Source organism: Schistocerca americana, chromosome 7 (assembly GCF_021461395.2).
Source record: "Schistocerca americana isolate TAMUIC-IGC-003095 chromosome 7, iqSchAmer2.1, whole genome shotgun sequence".
In the NCBI taxonomy this organism is placed as follows: domain Eukaryota; kingdom Metazoa; phylum Arthropoda; class Insecta; order Orthoptera; family Acrididae; genus Schistocerca; species Schistocerca americana.
The window spans coordinates 532,326,359-532,345,442 of NC_060125.1; the positions used below are offsets into that span (position 1 = coordinate 532,326,359).

Consider the following 19,084-nt stretch of genomic DNA (forward strand, 5'->3'; position numbering starts at 1 on the left):
TAGCAGCTCTTCCGTTACCTCGAGGTTCACTATATACAAGGAGCACGTTCCAAAACGTTTACCGAACCAGGTTTGCTCTATCGGAGACGCACAGGCACTGAACAAGTCTCGCATCAGCGCAGGCGTTAAGTGACATCAGGTGACCGTCTGACGTAGTAACGTCCTCTTGTCTACACTATTGCGTACCAGGACAAGCAACTCCCAGACTTTTTTCTTTCCCGCAGTACGTGTGGACGCGTTACACATCTGAATTGTACCCATAGTAGAATGTAAACGGCACGTTTCCGGACTTGGGTTCCTATTCAAAATATTACATACTCATTCCCCTCTACAGGTCCTAAAAGTTTGTAATGGGAGTTGCCGAACGCCCTGTATACTGACAACTCTCTCCTTGCGCGGCAACGATAACAGTGAATTTTATTTCCAGTTTTGCTATTTGGTTAGCGCTGATCCAACAGCCGAGAAAATCTAAAAAGAGCTAACAGCCACTTCTTACAACAACAACAAATAATGTTTCCGTATTAAAAGAAGGTACAAGGTAAACCGAAAGCATAATTAAAAGAGCTATGTGGCACCGCTACTTCTACATAGTTTTTTTAGTCGCAACACAAGGCGTTGTGGGTATGTCGCAAGAACTTGGGCGTACGAAGAAAGCGCTAAGTGGCGCACCTTCCCACGCTTCAGGCCTCTCGTCTCTCATGGGCGATGTTCATCCCTCTCGATGACACAGCAATATGGGCCCACCTAAAGATAACGTGGAGCTAACAGTTCTGCTGGTAAGGAGCGTGAAAAAAACTGAAATATTTCTTTGTTTCGCAGCAAAGTAAGGATTTCATTGGTGATTTATGTGGCAATTTAATACTGCACACATCAAAAAAAGTTTTGCAGCGCCTCGGTTCTGAGAGTTCCGGTACCTGTACAGAAAACTGGGACAGAGATCAACATAAACATCATTTCCGCCCTTTTTATTGCTCATGAAAACCACACATTGCATGTTGTACCACCATACAGCGAGACCTTTAGATGTGGTGGTCCATATTACTGTACACACAGGTACATACCCAGGAGCACGTCCTGTATTCGTTGTGGCATACTATCCACAAGTTCATCAAGGCCGTGTTTGTCCAGATAGTCCCACTCCTCAACGGCGAATAGGCGTAGATCCCTCACAGTGGTTGGTGTGTCACGTCATCCATAAATAGTTCTTTTCAATCCATCCCAGGAATGTTCGATAGGGTTCACGTCGGGACAACATGCTGGCCAGTCCAGTCGAGCGATGTCGTTAGCCTGAAGGATGTCATTCACAAGATGTGCACGATTGTGGGCGCGAATTGTCGTCCATGAAGACGAATGCCTCGCAAATATGCTGCCGATATGGTTACACTATCGGTCGGAGGATGGCATTCACGTATCGTACAACCATTACGGCGCCTTCCATGACCACTAGCGGCGAACGTTGTCCCACACAATCCCACCCCAAAACAGCAGGGAACCTTGCTGCACTCGCTGGGCAGTGTGTAAAGCGTTCAGCCTAATCGGGTTGCCTCCAAATACGCCTCCGACGGTTGTCTGGTTGAAGATATATGCGACACTCATTGGTGAAGAGAACGTGATGCCAGTCCTGAGCGGTTCATTCGGCATGTTGTTGGGACCATCTGTCCCGCGCTGCATGTTGTCGTGGTTGCAAAGATGGACCTCGCAATGAACGTCGGAAGTGAAGTTGCGCATCATGCAGCCTAATGCGCACAGTTTGAGTCGTAACACGACATCCTGTGGCTGCACGAAAAGCATTATTCAACGTGGTGCCGTTGCTGTCAGGGTTCTTGCCAGCCATAATCCGTAGGTAGAGATCATCCACTGCTGTAGTAGTAGCTCTTGGGCGGCCTGAGCGAGGCATGTCATCGACAGTTCCTGTCTCTCTGTATCTCCTCCCTGTCCGAACAACATCGCTTTTGTTCCCTCAGAGACGCCTGGACACTTCCCTCGTTGAGAGCCCTTCTTGGCACAAACTAACAATGCGGACGCGACTGAACCGCGGCATTGACCGTCTAGGCATGGTTGAACTATAGACAACACGAGCCGTGTACCTCCTTCCTGGTGGAATGACTGTAACTGATCGGCTGTCAGACCCCCTCCGTCTCATAGGCGCTGCTCATGCATGGTTGTTTACATCTTTGGGTGGGTTTAGTGACATCTCTGAACAGTCAAACGGACTGTGTGTGTGATACAATATCCACAGTCAACGTCTATCTTCAGGAGTTTTGGGAATCTGGGTGATGCAAAACTTTTTTATGTGTGTTTGTTTATATAAGCAAACTGCGAATTCTCTTAAGAGGCAGTCTCTCACAGAAACAACATCGTATTTTATGTTAGAATTGTTGGCTTGCGAGTGTTGCCCAGAAAGTAATGCATCGCATTTTTTCTTCAACAATTCTTTATTGAACGTGATGAGAATTACACACACGAAAGAATGGTGTTTTATCTACACCCCCTATTTTTCCACATAATCTCCATCCCGTTCTATGGCCTCCCTCCAGCGCGAAACTAGGGCGTGTATTCTCTGTCGGTGCCAATCCTTGTCCTGGTGGCAGAGCCAGTGCTTCACTGTGTGAATCACCTCATCGTCCTCAAAATGTCCTCCACGAATGTCATCCTTTAATGGCGAATGACAAATTCAGCTCGCTGCAACATGCCAGGTGCGACGGCCGCTGCAAATCGTGGAGCTCCGCCGAACTGCTTCCTGACGACTCACCCTCCGTGTTCAGCGACTAACTGTCTTCTGTCGACAGCAGATGCTCCATAGACTTTGCACAAGCGTTTGTGAATATTCCCCAGAGTTTCTTTCTCTGCAGTGAGATATTCAACGACGGCACGTTGCTTGTAACGTACATCACCTACATACGCCATTTTGAAACTGTCCTGCAGCTACGCTATCTGTCGAAAGTGACGGAAACTTGGCGCACTCACTCAGGAGACTTCAAATAATACATACGTAACGTTTCGCACTCGTAGCATTGTTTTCGGCTGAGAAAAAAAAATGCAGTGCATTACTTTCTGGGCAACCATTGTACTTTCTTTCTGTATCTATTTCTCCAAGAGAGGAACGTGCACATGACTGTGGCACGCTATATGATAATGTAAGGGAATCCCACAGAGCCATAATCTTCCAGAGAATATGACCTGGAAAAAGAAAACACAGTCATTGGCATAATTGTGCTGAAGTATGTTTGACCAGCAAAAATATTACTTGTTTGCTTAATAGACGGGACCGAATTTTCATTATTCAGATATTCCAAGTTCAGTAGAATAACAAAGGTAATTCAGCCACGAGTCATTGCAAACCAAGAGTTTCTCAAGTTACTCTCAGCAAGAAAACAGTCACTTCTGCAGAGCGTACACTCATGTCGTATATGCTTTCTCTGCGCTTCCTGTGAGTGAATGGTTTCTGCTGACCCCAAGTGTGTATCGTATCCCTGAGACATAACTGGCTAGACATATTAGGTGCGTCTTTAAGCTCAGTGAAGTGACTGAAATGTAAATGCAACGTATGTCAAAACTGCGTACATGTCGAGAAGCGCTACATACTGCCAGACTCAAGCTGAAAGAGATCTACGTGCTATGGCCAGGGACAAGTAATGAGAGTCGTCACAGCGTGTCATCGTCAGTTTTTGAACAAATTGCGAGAAAGAACTTTGGACGCAAGAGAGACAGAGGTGTAAGTGTACGGAACAGAAATAGATAAGGTGTTTACAAGAGGTTCAATCGCTTCGAGTGTCTCGAGAAACCAGCTAAACTCTGACGTAAGTGAATAATTCCCATTTTCTCTTGCTGTAGTGGCGATGTACTACTTCTCATTATTCACGCACCCAAACGATTATTCTACAGTTTTGTTTGCCCATACAACTTGTGTATCATGTATTGTCCATGCATTGGCTGCCTACATCCTTCCCCGCTCCCCCGCCCACCCATGCCCCATGACATTTTTTTCTTTTGTTTTTATAGCGCGGAATTAGATTTCCTGTCTATCATGTCATCTCTAGTCTCTTTAATTTCCCTGTCGAAACCCGGACACCAATTACGAAAGGTGGAGAGTTTGTTTTTCTTATGATCACGACGGCGTAACGGGACGTAAATCACGTAACTGATGGAAATCGATTCCACATTTTCTGTTTTATTTTTTTCCCTCGCAACCTCGCGTAGTTTTACTTTAATTGATTAGGTTGTCCAGTAGCTCATTACAGCATCAACAAGAAATATGACAGATTTCATCGTTTACATATAACGAGGATAAATTGGTTTCGTCCGCGGCAATTACGGTTATTTGTTTATCCAACAGCAGAATGCTTGCAGAAACATCAGCAACACATGCTTAAAAAAATACTTGAGGGAGATGGAAGTTAAAGTTTCAATTAGTCGTCAGGTATTTACATAATTTTAGCAGCGTAATAGTCGGCTTCTTTCTACGGTCCACACAGACTTAAATTACCCCTGCAGCAGCAGTTGTTAACATGTACTCCAATTTGGAGCGAGATTCCTGATCAGAATCTAACGCAGCCCGCTACTCAGACACGGAAGAGCGCAGAGTGAGTTTCGTCATTGGCCATTTAATCTTACTGCACTTACAGCATCGTAGTCGACGAGCGCCAATGTCTGTAGTTGCCGCAAGCCACATCAGAACTTGTAACATACATTCCATCCATCTCGGTGCCAGAATTCTCTCTTGATCTTGTATATTGGCCTCGGTATTGATCGAGGTGGCCAGACGGCAATAAGAGCAACCATCCAAGCATTTTCCTAAATCTGGGCAGGTGGGTCTTCTCAAACCATAATGTCACTACCTGTAAGTAACAATAAAGCTAAAGGGTTTAAAATATTTACGTCGCTTTCCTGATAAGCTGATGCCGTACCTGTAGAAATTTGAAAGACCCAAGATCGACCAACAGACTTTCTCTTGTCGAAGAGTGAGGCTGAAATCTCCATCAAGTCACCCATAGGTGGGCTCCACTTAGTATTTACCTAATCGATTAAGCTGCATACTAGAATAGTTTCTTCGAAAAATAAATGACCAGTTTCGATCCTTATCCTTCTGTTATCAACGTTTGTGCCCCATCTCTAATGTCCCTATCACTGATGGAGTGCTTTCTTTATTAAATTTATAGTAAGTCAAAACGCTGCTATATTCAGAAACTTATAGCAAGTACGCTACTAACTCCACTGCCATTATCTAGCTATCTGCAAACATATGTATTTATTACTATACATATCTATGTTTACTTGTAACCAATAACAATTTTTATACGCTGATGCCGTCTGATGACGTTGCGGGCACGTGACACCCTATCAAAAGTATGTTAGCGCAGCAGAGTCGGATGGCGCCCTGCGTAGCGAAGATATGAGATGCAAATTGGGAAACGCACTGAAACAAGTGAGTTCGTCAAAGGATAGATTATTATTACACAAAGCCTGTGAACGACTATCTCGAAATCGTCGAATCTGGTCGAATATTCACGTTCTACTGTCGTGAGCATCTACGGAAAGAGGTAGAAGTACGGTGACGCTATTACCAGACGCTAAATCTTTGGACGTCCAAGTCTCTCAACAAAACGTAGGGTTCAGCGGCTTGTCTGCTCTGTAAAGTAGGATAGATAGTGGTCTGTAGCATCTCTACCCAAAGACCACAATGCTGGTGTACGCACAAGTGTTTCGGAGCACACCGTTCATCGTACATTGTTCGACATGGAGCTCTGCAGCACACCACCCCTATGTGATCACATGTTGACCCAACTACCTGGTCAGTTAACGATTGCATTGGGTACGGAGCCATCGGGATTCGACCGTCGACCGATGGAAACGTGTCGGCTCTTCGGCGGAATCACACTTTTGCTACACTAGGTCGATGGTCGTCTCCATAGACGCCTTCATCGAGGTGAACAGCGGCTCGAAACGCGCAACGGGCCACGAACGCAGGCTGGTGCAGGCAGCATTTGTATTATGCTACGGGAACCATTCACCTGTGCTTACGTGGAAACTGCGGTAGTAATGGAAGACACACTGACAGTTGTGAATCACCTGCATCCCTTCACGCTTGATGTTTTCCCTGAAGGCGATGTCGTCTTTCGGAGCCGGAACCGCGCTACAGTGATTTGAGGAGCACTATCGTGAACTCACGTTCATACCTCCGCGATCAGATTCGTCCGATTTAGATCCTGTGGAACCCATCTTGGTCGCTATCAGGCTCCATAACTCATACACAAATCAGCGGTGCGTTATTTATGCGAATTACATGACCTGTGCCTAGACATCTGATGCCGCCCACACACCTCCACAAACATACCGACAAACTGTCGGATCCGTGATACGCAGAATCAGTGATGTATTTCGTTCCAAAGAAGGGACAAACAAGCTACTAACAAGGGAACCTCCCCATCGCACCCCCCTCAGATTTAGTTATAAGTTGGCACAGTGGATAGGCCTTGAAAAACTGAACACAGATCGATCGAGAAAACAGGAAGAAGTTGTGTGGAACTATGAAAAAATAAGAAAATATACAAACTGGGTCGTCCATGTGCAATATAGGCAATATTAAGGGCAGTGTAAGACGAGGAGAGCCGTGGTCCCGTGGTTAGCGTGAACAGCTGCGGAACTAGAGGTCTTTGGTTCAAATCTTCCCCCGACCGAAAATTTTAACTTTTTATTTTCAGTTTATGTGACAAACCCTTATGTTTTCATTACTTTTTTGGAGTGATTATTACATCCACAAGAAAACCTAAATCGGGCAAGGTAGAAGAATCTTTTTACCCATTCGCCAAGTGTACTAGTTAGGTGGGTCGACAACATATTCCTGACATGTGACGCACAACTGTCACCAGTGTCGTATAGAATATATCAGACGTGTTTTCCTTTGGAGGAATCGGTTGACCTATGACCTTGCGATCAAATGTTTTCGGTTCCCATTGGAGAGACACGTCCTTTCGTCAACTAATCGCACGGTTTTGCGGTGCTGTCGCAAAACACAGACACTAAACTTATTACAGTGAACAGAGACGTCAATGAACGAACGGACAGATCATAACTTTGCGAAAATAAAGAAAGCAACATTTTCAGCCAAGGGCAGATTCGAACTAAAGACCTCTCGTTCCGCATCTGTTCACGCTAACCACGGGACCACGGCGCTCCTCGGCTCACATCGCCCTTAATATTGCCTATCTTAGGCATGGACGACCCAGTTTGTATATTTTGCTTATTTTTTCATAGTTCCACACAACTACTTCCTGTTTTCTCGATTGATCTGTGTTCAGTTTTTCAAGGCCTATCCACTGTGCCAACATATAACTAAATCTGAGGGGGGTGCGATGGGGATGTTCCCTTGTAAGCAGGTGGTCGTAATGTTTTGCCTCGTCAGTATATATCTGCCATAGTACTTACTTTCATAACGCATCGCCGGCCGCGCTGGCCGAGCGGTTCTAGGCGCTTCAGTCCGGAACCGCGCGACTGCTACGGTCGCAGGTTCGAATCCTGCCTCGGGCATGGATGTGTGTGATGTCCTTAGGTTAGTTAGGTTTAAGTAGTCATAAGTTCTAGGGGACTGATGACCTCAGATGTTAAGTCCCATAGTGCTCAGAGCCATTTGAACCAACCATCATAACGCATCGTTAACACTGTCGTTGCCTAGTACCTTGTATTGCAGCGTACTGACAAGGGAACCTTACTACCCTTCAGTTTCCTGTAGCAGTATGATGACTTTCTCAAAAATGCTAGAAAAAATCGACCTTGAACAGTTCAGAGTGCTGTCAAGTATAAAAAATTTCCACCCTTTAAAAGAGCGGTCGTATTGTGCTACACTTTTTGGCGTGGGGACGGTTGTCGGTTGTAGACAGATGCAGCTTTTTTTTCTTCTTCTTCTTCTTCTTTCGATTTCGGCCATCTTTGGACCACGTTCAACAATTCACTTGCCCGGCTTTTTGATCTTTTTTTCTCTCTTCCCAATATTTCCTCATCATTTTCGAGTGGTTCCTCCTCCGCTCTTCCGACCATTTCCTGTTATTATTCTTTAGTTTCGTTTCTTCTGGAAAACACTTAATTTCGTTCACTATTTGTCTAAACTTTTCCCTGTCCCTGATTGACTCACGGGTGACATTAAAATAGGCCAAATCCTTTTTCACCATCTGTATCCATTTATTGTTGGTTTTTTCGTTCCTGTTACTATGTTCAAACACTTTTCTTGTTAGTCTGTTTCCATCCATCCTCGACAGGTGACCATAAAACGTTAGTCTGCGTTTACGCATTGCCTCACTCACTTTCTCAATAGTTTTGTATATTTCCTTATTACTCTTTAGCTTGTACTCTTCTCCAAACTTTCTCGGTCCTAATATTTTTCTCAAAATTTTCCTTTCTTTCTTTTCCATGTTTTCTATTTCCCCCTTTTTGTTAAGAGTTAGGCACTCCGATGCATACAGGCATTCTGGTCTAATGACAGTTTTATAATGTCTTAATTTAGCTTGAATCGAAATGTTTTTTTTTGTTATATATGTCTTTGGTTTTTTGAAAAGCAAATTCCATTTTCCTTGCTCTCGCCTGGTTTGCACTCTTGTCTAAACCATTCACTTGAATTATTTCACCTAAATACTTAAATTTTTCTACTCTCTTAATATTGCCGTATTTAGTAATAAGATTTTTCTTGTTATTTCTATGATTAGACATATACACGGTTTTTTCAAATGAAATCTGCAGTCCAGCTCTGGCCGAAACTTCTTGTAGTTTCTCCAGGTAGTTCTGAGCTATTTCTTCGTTTTCTGTAACTATTGCCAGATCGTCTGCAAAAGCTAAACAGTCCACTTCTATTTTTTCTTTTTTTGTTCCAATTCTGATGTCATTCTTGGTGCCTTTGAGTTCTTCTTTCCATATTCTCAATATCTTTTCCAGTACGCAGTTGAAGAGGATTGGGGATAAACCATCACCTTGTCTAACACCTGTTTTAATTTCGAACTTCCTTGAAATTTCACCCATAAATTTAACTTTGGCCTTACTGTTTGTTAGCGTCTGTTTGATAATTTGAATTGTTTTCTTATCGACCCCAAATTCTTCCAATACTTTCAGTAATGTTTCTCTATCTACCGAGTCGTATGCTTTTTTGAAATCTACAAATACTATTGCAAATCTCTGGCCTCTTGAGATTCTGTAACGAATTAGTGTTTTCAGGTTAAATATTTGTTCAACACAGGATCTACCTTGTCTAAAACCTGCTTGATATTCACCTATTTTTTTATCCAGAACTGGCTCCACGATTTGAAGTAATTTCCTTGACAAAATTTTGTATCCTACTGGTAGTAGCGAGATCCCTCTATAATTATTAACATTCATGTTATCCCCCTTTTTGTGTAGTGGGTGTATCAGGGCACACTGCCAGTCTTCAGGAATTCTTTCTTCGTCCCAGATCTTCTTAAACATATGTTCCAAAACTTGTGGGAGGTTGGTATCCATTATTTTTAGGATTTCTGGTACTATGGAGTCTTCACCTGGGGCTTTATTGTTTTTTAGACTGTGTATTATGTGTTTTATTTCTTCAGCGTCTGGAGGTTTTGACTCGGTATTAGTATTTCGGTGGTTTTCAAAACTCATTTTATCTTTGGGTGGTTCACAATTTAGTAGATTCTCGAAATATTTTGCTAATATTTCACAATTAGTCTTGTTTGTCAAACCTAGCTTGTTCTCTTCATCTTTAAAACATAAATTTGGGGATTGGTATTTGGTTAGCTGTTTTCTAAAAGTTTTGTAGAAATCTCTAGAATTATTTCTTTTAAAGTCTTCTTCAATCTGTTCTAGGTTATCCTGAAATTGTCTTCTTTTTTTATTACGGAAAAGCTTGGCTGTTTCTCTTCTCTGGATTTTAAAATTGTCAAGATCTTGAGGATCTTTTGTGGAGTTCCATTTCTGCCACAATTTCTGTCTCTTCTCCAGGTTCTCATCACATTCATTGTCCCACCATGGATGTCTTCTTACTCTTTTCACGAGACAATTTTCTTTTGCTATTTCAACTATTTCGTTTTTGATCTCCTCCCATCCCGCTTCCTTATTTATTGTGGATATGCCATCGCTATCTTTGTGCAATGCTCTTTGAAACCGTTGTTTAATTTCTTCATTTTTTAAAGTTTCTGTGTTATATTTTGGAATTTTGTAAAAGGTTTTCTTCTCTTTTCGAAATGGGAGTGGTCTGAATTTAATCGTAGTCAAATAGTGGTCTGAATCAACATCAAGGCTTTTCAGCACTTTAGTGTTTTGAATTTCTTCTTGACAATGAAGTGAGATAGCCACATGGTCAATTTGGAATTCTCCGAGAAGTGGATTTGGTGATCTCCATGTTTTAGTTTTTGGGCTCAGCTTTTTGAAATGTGTTGTCATTATTTTCAAGTTGAAATGCCTACATACCTCTATAAGCCTTTCTCCATTTTTTGAAGTTCTTTTGTGACCTGGGAAGAGGCCTACTGTTCCATGGTATTTTTTCTCCCTTCCTATTTGTGCGTTAAAATCGCCTACTAACATTTTTATGTTCTTCTTTGAGCATCAATCCAGTTCCATTTCAAGTATCTCCCAAAATTCTTCAACTTTCTCCGGGTTATTTTTGTTGTCCTGGTTTATGGGTGCATGACAGTTGATTATAGAGTATCCTTTGTTTTTACATTTAATCTCAAGAATGGATAGTCTCTCAGAACTCGAGTAGAAGTTAGTAACTGAATCTAAAATTGAGTGATGTACCAGAAATGCTGTTCCCAGGTATGGCATTTGTTTCATTAAGATTTTACCTGGTTTTCCTTTAAATAAACTATAGTTTTCAAAATCTAAAGCAGTTTCATCTAAAAACCTTGTTTCTTGTAATGCACATATTTTTATTTATTTGAATTCTAAATTTATTAGGAAATTGAAATGTTGATAAAAAAAATACTGAATCACAATTTTAAAAACTACGTCTTTACGAGTGTGTTTACTAATCCCATGAAAAAGCGTTTACCGATAATAAAATTTGATACAAAACTGTGGACTGTCTTACAGTTAAATTAAAAAATAGAGGACGCAGTAGTAGGTCTGTATGGCAGGTTGGCAGAGTTCATGAGGCCAGTGGTTCAGCACGCTCTGCAGTATAGCACTGCAGTGGTGAGTGGGTACCTGGTGGTCTCCCGACGTGTATGTATTCATGTGTAATCTGCTATCCAATGTTTGTCGTTTCCGTACCAAATTTTAACCGGTTATTAATTGTATATTCACGATTCGGATTAAACACGTAAGATTCAAAGTTAAAATCTTCTGGGTTGGTAGGCGGCGTCGTATTTCCTTCTAAAATAATCGACGTTTCGACCACTCTGCTGGGATCTTCTTCAGGTTGTTTCGGCGTCCACTATTGCTAGAACAATACTATGCTGTTTTCTTCTTCAGGATGTTTCGGTGTCCACTAGTGCTAGAACACAGTGTTCTAGCAATAGTGGACACCAAAACATCCTGAAGACGATGCCAGCAGAGGGATAGAAACTTCTATTATTTTAGAAAGAAATATGATGCGGCCTAACAACCAAGAAGATTTTAACGTTAGTGGCAACGGCTACGAAAGCCTGCAGACTTACACAAAATATTTACTTTTATCAGAAATTTATGAGTCAATATTTGTTGATTAATATTTCAATTTCATAGTAAATATGACATTCCAATAAAAGTTTAAAAAAGTTGCTAGCGACCTCAGAATTACAAGGCTAGAACGCTTACGTACACAGCTACAGGAAGCTGTGTTAAGAAGCTCGAAATTTTGTGCACTTTATGAGAGCTCGGACCTTCAGCTCCCAAAGTCGGTAATTTGTATTGTTTTTGGAAAGTGTATCGTACTGTTTTAGGTAATTGTTACTGGGACACGGGCTCACAAATGTTGTAAGTACGAAGAAAATTGAAGAGGTCGAGTCTGTAACATCTCCGTGTGAGACCACATAGGTCAGCTGGACAAGCACGAACGAAGTGATCGGCTTTGGTTTTCTTGAAACTATGCACGTTTATGTTCATCGAGGCTTCCTGTAAACCCGTTACGGTAAATGCTGCGATGTTTGCTTCAAAAAAGACACTGCCAGTTTCGTCCCCCATCCTCAAAATGGCTCTGAGCACTATGGGACTTAACATCTGAGGTCATCAGTCCCCTAGAACTTAGAACTACTTAAACCTAACTAACCTAAGGACATCACACACATCCATGCCCGAGGCAGGATTCGAACCTGCGACCGTAGCGGTCGCACGGTTCCAGACTGGAGTGCCTAGAACCGCTCGGCCACACCGGCCGGCGTTCCCCATCCTCGTCTAGTGCAATCTGTGAGGACATGATCGTCTGTGAGACATTAAGTGGTGCTCTTACTTCTGTGGCCGGGCGGTTCTAGGCGCTTCAGTCTGGAACCGCGCGACCGCTACGGTCGCAGGTTCGAATCCTGCCCCGGGCATGGATGTGTGTGATGTCCTTAGGTTAGTTAGGTTTAAGTAGTTCTAAGTTCTAGGGGACTGACGACCTCAGATGTTAAGTCCCATAGTGCTCAGAGCCATTTGAACCTTTGTATTGTATTGTATTTGCACCGGGGAACGACGGAGAGGCTCCGTCCCCGCCGCACCCGCAGTGGTCCACAACCCCACGACGACTACCGCAGTCCACGTCACCCCACCGCCGCCCCACACGGAACCCAGGGCTATTGTGCGGTTCGGGCCCCGGTGGACCCCCTAGGGAGCGTCTCACACCAGACGAGTGTAACCCATATGTTTGCGTGGTAGAGTAATGGTGTTGTACGCGTACGTGGAGAACTTGTTTGCGCGGCAATCGCCGACACAGTGTAACTGAGGCGGAATAAAGGGAACCAGCCCGCATTCGCCGAGGCAGATGGAAAACCGCCTAAAAACCATCCACAGACTGGCCGGTTGACGGGCCTCGCAACAAATCCGCCGGGCGGATTCGTGCCGGGGACCAGGCGCTGCTTCCCGCCCGGAAAGACGTGCGTTAGTCCGCAGGACCAACCTTACTTGTGTGAGACGCCAGAGACCGCCTCCAGCACCGGTGTGTCGTCGGCGGCAGCGTGTGGTGACGGGCTCGTGCTGTGTGTTGCAGGTGGTGTCGCTGGCCGCCTGCCTGACGGCGCCGTCCCAGACCAGCGCGATGCACTCCTCCAGGCCAGGCGGCGGCGGAGGCGGCCGGCGGTCGCAGCGCTCCAGGGACCACCACGCGCTGTGAGTACCGCCCCCTCCTTCATACACTAAATAAACACTCACCTTCAGGTGCCTACAGCTCCACCCGTGCCGCGCGGGATTAGCCGAGCGTTCTAAGGCGCTGCAGTCATGGACTGTGCGACTGGTCCCGGCGGAGGTTCGACTCCTCCCTCGGGCATGGGTGTGTGTCTTTGTCCTTAGGATAATTTAGGTTAAGCAGTGTGTAAGCTTTGGGACTGATGACCTTAGCAGTTAAGTCCCATAAGATTTCACACATATTTGAACATTTTGAACTCCACCCACCGACACATGCAACTGTCGACACCTTCACTATATAAGGTTCACCCTGTGGGACCAGGCAAGTTTCTAAATCCGAATTATCAGACCCCCTCTGACTCTCTCTAAGACCCAGCAGCACATGATCGGTGAACTACACGGAAATCGACGCTGGAAGATTCACAAAAATAAATAAAGTTAGTCAAACACCTTTACCGTTCACTTACGAGGGCGCTCAATAAGTAATGTAAAACCTCCAGAATGAGATGTTCACTCTGCAGAAGAGTGTGCGCTGATATGAAACTTCCTGGCAGATTAAAACTGTGTGCCGGACCGAGAGTCGAACTCGGGACCTTTGCCTTATTCTGGAAACATCCCCTAGTCTGTGGCTAAGCCATGTCTCCGCAATATCCTTTCTTTCAGGAGTGCTAGTTCTGTAAGGTTCGCAGGAGACCTTCTATAAAGTTTGGAAGGTAGGAGACGAGGTACTGGCAGAAGTAAAGCTGTGAGGACGGGGCCTGAGTCGTGCTTGGGTAGCTCAGTTGGTAGAACACTTGCCCGCGAAAGGCAAAGGTCCCGAGTTCGAGTCTCGGTCTGGCACACAGTTTTAATCTGCCAGGAAGTTTGAATGCAAAACCTCTTTTTCTGAAAGATTCCAATATAGATATTATTCCCCGGTCTTTTAGATACACAGTCCTATTTTTCATAATAGCTGGTCTACATACACCGGTTAACAGGTCACGAATCATATCCTAAACATATCAACTGACTGAGATGAGGAAACACACCAGCTTGTGGATACAGAGAAGTAGTTTCAACTGATCATGTGGTTTTAGGTTTGCCATTTTCAGGAATATTTTAAACATATTGTTCGACTGTAGTCCACCCGCCAGGATAGCCGAGAGCGCTAACGCGCTGCTTTCTGGACTCTGGTAGGCGCGCCGGCCCCGGATCGAATCCGCCCGGCGGATTAACGACGACGGCCGTTGTGCCGGCCAACCTGGATGTGGTTTTTAGGCGGTTTTACACATCCTGCTAGGTGAATGCCGGGCTGGTCCCCAGGGTCCCGCCTCAGTTACACGACTCACAGGCATTTGAAACACATTCACACTATTTCACGATCTCCACTCGACGCAGATAGCTGGGGTGCACTAATTCCGTCCTGGGGGGTACGGGGTGGTGGCAGAAAGGGCATCCGGCCACCCCTTAAAATTAACATGCCAAATCCGGTCAACCATGGCCGACCCTGCGTAACTGCGGGACAAGGCGCAAGCGATAGAATAGTTCGACTGTAGTCTACGAAGGCGAGTTGAAAAATAATGCCTCCCAATTTTTATATAAATTCTGGTAAAGCTTTTTAAACAAAAAATTTTAACGTTCTATACCTTTATTCTTCATGGTTACATATTCATTTTTCAACATTCTTATCCTGGCGATGAACACAATACTCCCACCGAGAGACTACTTTGGTGATATCGTCACTGTACAGTGTTTTACTTTCTTGACGGAACCAGAATCTCACCGCTGCCTGCACTGCTTCATCGCTTTCAGAGTGAAGTCCTCGAAGTGTTCTGGAAACAGATGAAAACCAGATGAGGTCCAGTAGAGACAGTACGGAGGATGACAGACGACAGAATCCAAGGAGGCGGGCTGTTACAGATGTCTCAGTGCCAGTGTGTGGTGTGGCTTTGTCGTGCAGAAGGAGAGGCTGCGCCATGTGTGGACCAACTCTTCAAATCAGAAACTCGATTACACACCGGCATACTTACGCTATGCACCGCCATATTGCCTGATACTGTTCGGACTCCTCTAGCAGCAGAGGGTTGAAACTTGCGTCAGGGAAGCAGGAAACTCGACCAAACAATAACCATGAATTGTAATTACACCTCAGCCGACATTAAGAACACAACAAACAATTTGGAGGCATTACTTTCCAGCACGCCCTCATATAAACAATCCTAGAAGATACTGAGCCACAGTTTTAAGTTAATAACATTACAAATCACGTTTCAAAGAACCAGCTGCTCCACTTTCAGCCCTTAGGATCACAGGGACATTTGTAAAACCCACCAGATATTTAAGTATCCAATGCACCAATTACGGATAACAAGGCATTTTCCTTCTATAGCACTAACATGATAAATGCGACTAAAATAATAAACTGCACTGTCAAATAAAATAGTAAGATTATTTGCATAAAGTAGGCCAGCCACATAAGAATGTGTAGACTCGAGCGTTGTCGAGGTACACATGTGCCAGTGGGGACCATGTAGAACAGTATAACAATTATGGATTTAGATGTAGGATAAGATAGCCCTTGGCAAACTTGGGGCACTTCTAAGGTAGCCAGTAACCATACCTTTCTTCTTTTCATTTTGGTCATCTGGTTCAGCATTATTTTACATTCTCATACTCTGCAACTTTCTTCTCTCTTCTGTCCATCATGTTTTTCTCTGGGTCTAATTCTGTCCTTGAAATTTATGACAACCTTAATTTTCGAGCTGAAAGTCATCCTGTAATTAGAATAATTAAAATCGTAGGCATTACAGATCTGGGCTATTAAGACCAGTTATTGTGCCTTATCTTCGAGGCTTCTGTGATGTTATCTTCCATGAAGACGACCTACCACAATTCAGAGCCTGTGTGACTGGTGCCCTGGCCACCACATTCTCCTGACTTCTCTATCAGTGAAACCATGTAGTTGTGGACTGCTGAGAGACTGGCATGACACCACGATTGATGACCTCTAGCGAAGAGTTAAAACAGCAGCGACTGACTACATATGTCTGACATCCCAGTTCAGTTGGACTCAGTGCCCAGTCAGATTCAACTGCCAAACTTAGCACGTCTTTGAACCAAGTTTCTCATCTTGTTCACCTACAAATTCAAGTATTTATTATTCCTACTACACTACCCAGTCGTGTCAAATTAATGTGACAACCTGTCAAAAGCCTCAATAACCACATTTTGCTGTGCCGACTGCTGCGAGATGTGTGCGAAGAGAGTCAGTGATGTTCTGGAAGGTACTGACAGAGAGCTGGAGCCAAGCCGACTCGAGTGCCGCGGTTTCTGTGCGCTAGGTGTCTTGGTTGAGGGTCCACGGTGTGAACAGCCTGATTGAGGTGGTCCCGCAGGTTTTGGAAAAGTTTACATCTAGGGAGTTCTGTGGCCAGGGCAGTATGCTAAACATTTCCTGGTGCACTTCGAAACACGCATGTGCATTAAGAACTGTGTGCGTACACTACTAGCCAATAAAATTGCTACACCAGGTAGAAACGCAGATGATAAACGGGTATTCATTGGACAAATATATTATACTAGAACTGACATGTGATTACATTTTCACGCAATTTGGGTGCATAGATCCTGACAAATAAGTACCCAGAACAACCACCTCTGGCCGTAATAACGGCCTTGATACGCCTGGGCTTGGATGTTGTGACGAAGCAGTTGCTCGGCCACCATTGACCACACGTTTTCAATTGGTGAGACATCTGGAGAATGTGCTGGCCAGGCCAGCAGTCGAACATTTTCTGTATCCAGAAACGCCCGTACAGGACCTACAACATGCGGTCGTGCATTATCCTGCTGAAATGTAGCGTTTCGCAGGGATCGAATGAAGGGTCGAACCAAGGGTCGTAACCCATCTGAAATGTAACGTCCACTGTTCAAAGTGCCGTCAATGCGAACAAGAGGTGACCGAGACGTGTAAGCAATGGCACCCCATACCATCACGCCGGGCGATACGCCAGTATGGCGATGACGAATACACCCTTCCAATGTGCGTTCACCGCGATGCCGCCAAACACGGATGCAACCGTCATGATGCTGTTAAACAGAACCTGGATTCATCCGAAAAAATGAGGTTTTGCCATTCATGCACCCAGGTTCGTCGTTGAATACACCATCGCAGGCGCTCCTGTCTGTGAAGCAGCGTCAAGGCTAACCGCAGACACGGTCTCCGAGCTGATAGTCCGTCTTGCTGCAAACGACGTCGGACTGTTCGTGCACATGGTTGTTGTCTTGCAAACGTCCCCATCTCTTGACTCAGGAATCGAGACGTGGCTGCACGATCCGTTACAGCCATGCAGATAAGATGCCTGTCATCTCGACTGCTAGTGATACGAGGCCGTTGGGATCCAGCACGGCGTTCCGTATTACCCTCCTGAACCCACTGATTCCATATTCTGCTAACAGTCATTGGATCTCGACCAACGCGAGCAGCAATGTCGCGATACGATAAACCGCAATCGCGATAGTCTACAATCCGACCTTTATCAAAGTCGGAAACATGATGGTACGCATTTCTCCTCCTTACGCGAGGCATCACAACAACGTTTCACCAGCCAACGCCGGTCAACTGCTGTTTGTGTATGAGAACTCGTTTGGAAACTTTCCTCATGTCAGCACGTTGTAGGTGTCGCCACCGGCGCCAACATTGTGTGAATGCTCTGAAAAGCTACTAATCATTTACATATCACAGCATCATCTTCCTGTCGGTTAAATTTCGCGTCTGTAGCACGTCATCTTGGTGGTGGAGCAGTTTTAATGGCCAGTAGTGTAGTTCGTTTTTCTTTTCAATGCTTTCTACTGTTGCAGTTTCAGTGGCCAGCAGTGTATTATGCTGTTCAGCATCTGCACATTCAGATTGCGTCGTGACGTTTGTGCGGTGCGTTGCAGGAGCGGTAGCGGCGGCGGCGGCGGCGGCGGCGGCGGAGGCCCGGAGGCGGACGTGGGGGCGGGGTGGCGGTCGGGCGGCCGGCTGACGACGCGCCAGCTGCAGACGCTGGTGAGCGAGGCGAGCGCCAACGGCGCCGGCGCCGTCGAGTGCTGCCCGTCGCGCGTCGACATGGTGGCGCCCGTCGGCGGCACCAACAAGGACGGCGACTACGTCGAGCTGTTCAACAGCGACGAGCACCAGCAGAGCTTCTTCGAGGTGTCGTGCGACGACAGCGTCGTCGACCGGCCGTGCATGTTCGTCGACCACCGGCTGCAGAACCAGTCCAAGTGCGTGCAGAAGTACTCGTACTCGTACGCGCTGGTGCGCGAGCCCCAGCAGAGCGGCTGGCGGCTGGACTACGTGCGCGTGCGCAGCGGCTGCAGCTGCGAGATCACGCCCCGCGCGCCGCCCCACGCCAACCCCCACCCCCACCCCCACCCCCGAGGCAAGGCGCGCCGGCGCGACAAGAGCAAGCGCAGGCAGCGCACGCCAGACTGACCCGCGCCTCGTCTCCTCACGCCGGTTAATATTGTATCCGTCTCGGCCGTACCGAGGTGCTGCCGTTTCGTATGCGGGATGACCAAGACTGCGCAGTCTGTCGCGGATTGCGATCGCAGTTATCCTCAGTGACTCATTTCAGTGTCCTCGTTTGCGCTGTGTTCTACCGCTATTTCAGTGACGGAGATATTTATACACCCACTAATTTCAACCCCCCTCCCCCCCTCGTCACACGTGCCTCGTTTCCAGTACTCTGCATATTCTCCAGCCAACTGTACCGCAATTCTCTGCAAGTGCTCAAATCCAAAATGATCACAACCTGAGAAAAATACAGTCCACGATCCAGAGGTAAAGTAGGCTCTTTAACGCACCTCC

General features: G+C 45.5%; 1 protein-coding gene and 1 long non-coding RNA gene across 2 annotated transcripts in view; both read left to right on the plus strand.

Moving 5' to 3' along the window:
- Positions 1-13,189, plus strand: part of LOC124622178 — a 536,116-nt gene extending 522,927 nt beyond the window's left edge. Inside the window, exon 3 of the long non-coding RNA XR_006980599.1 lies at positions 13,118-13,189. This is a non-coding gene — a long non-coding RNA (uncharacterized LOC124622178). The remainder of the gene's footprint in view (positions 1-13,117) is intronic.
- A 4,923-nt stretch (positions 13,190-18,112) lies between these two features.
- Positions 18,113-18,709, plus strand: LOC124623067. The gene has a single exon (XM_047148860.1). The coding sequence runs from the start codon at positions 18,113-18,115 to the stop codon at positions 18,707-18,709; it is 597 nt and encodes a 198-aa protein (XP_047004816.1).
- Positions 18,710-19,084: the final 375 nt, after the last annotated feature.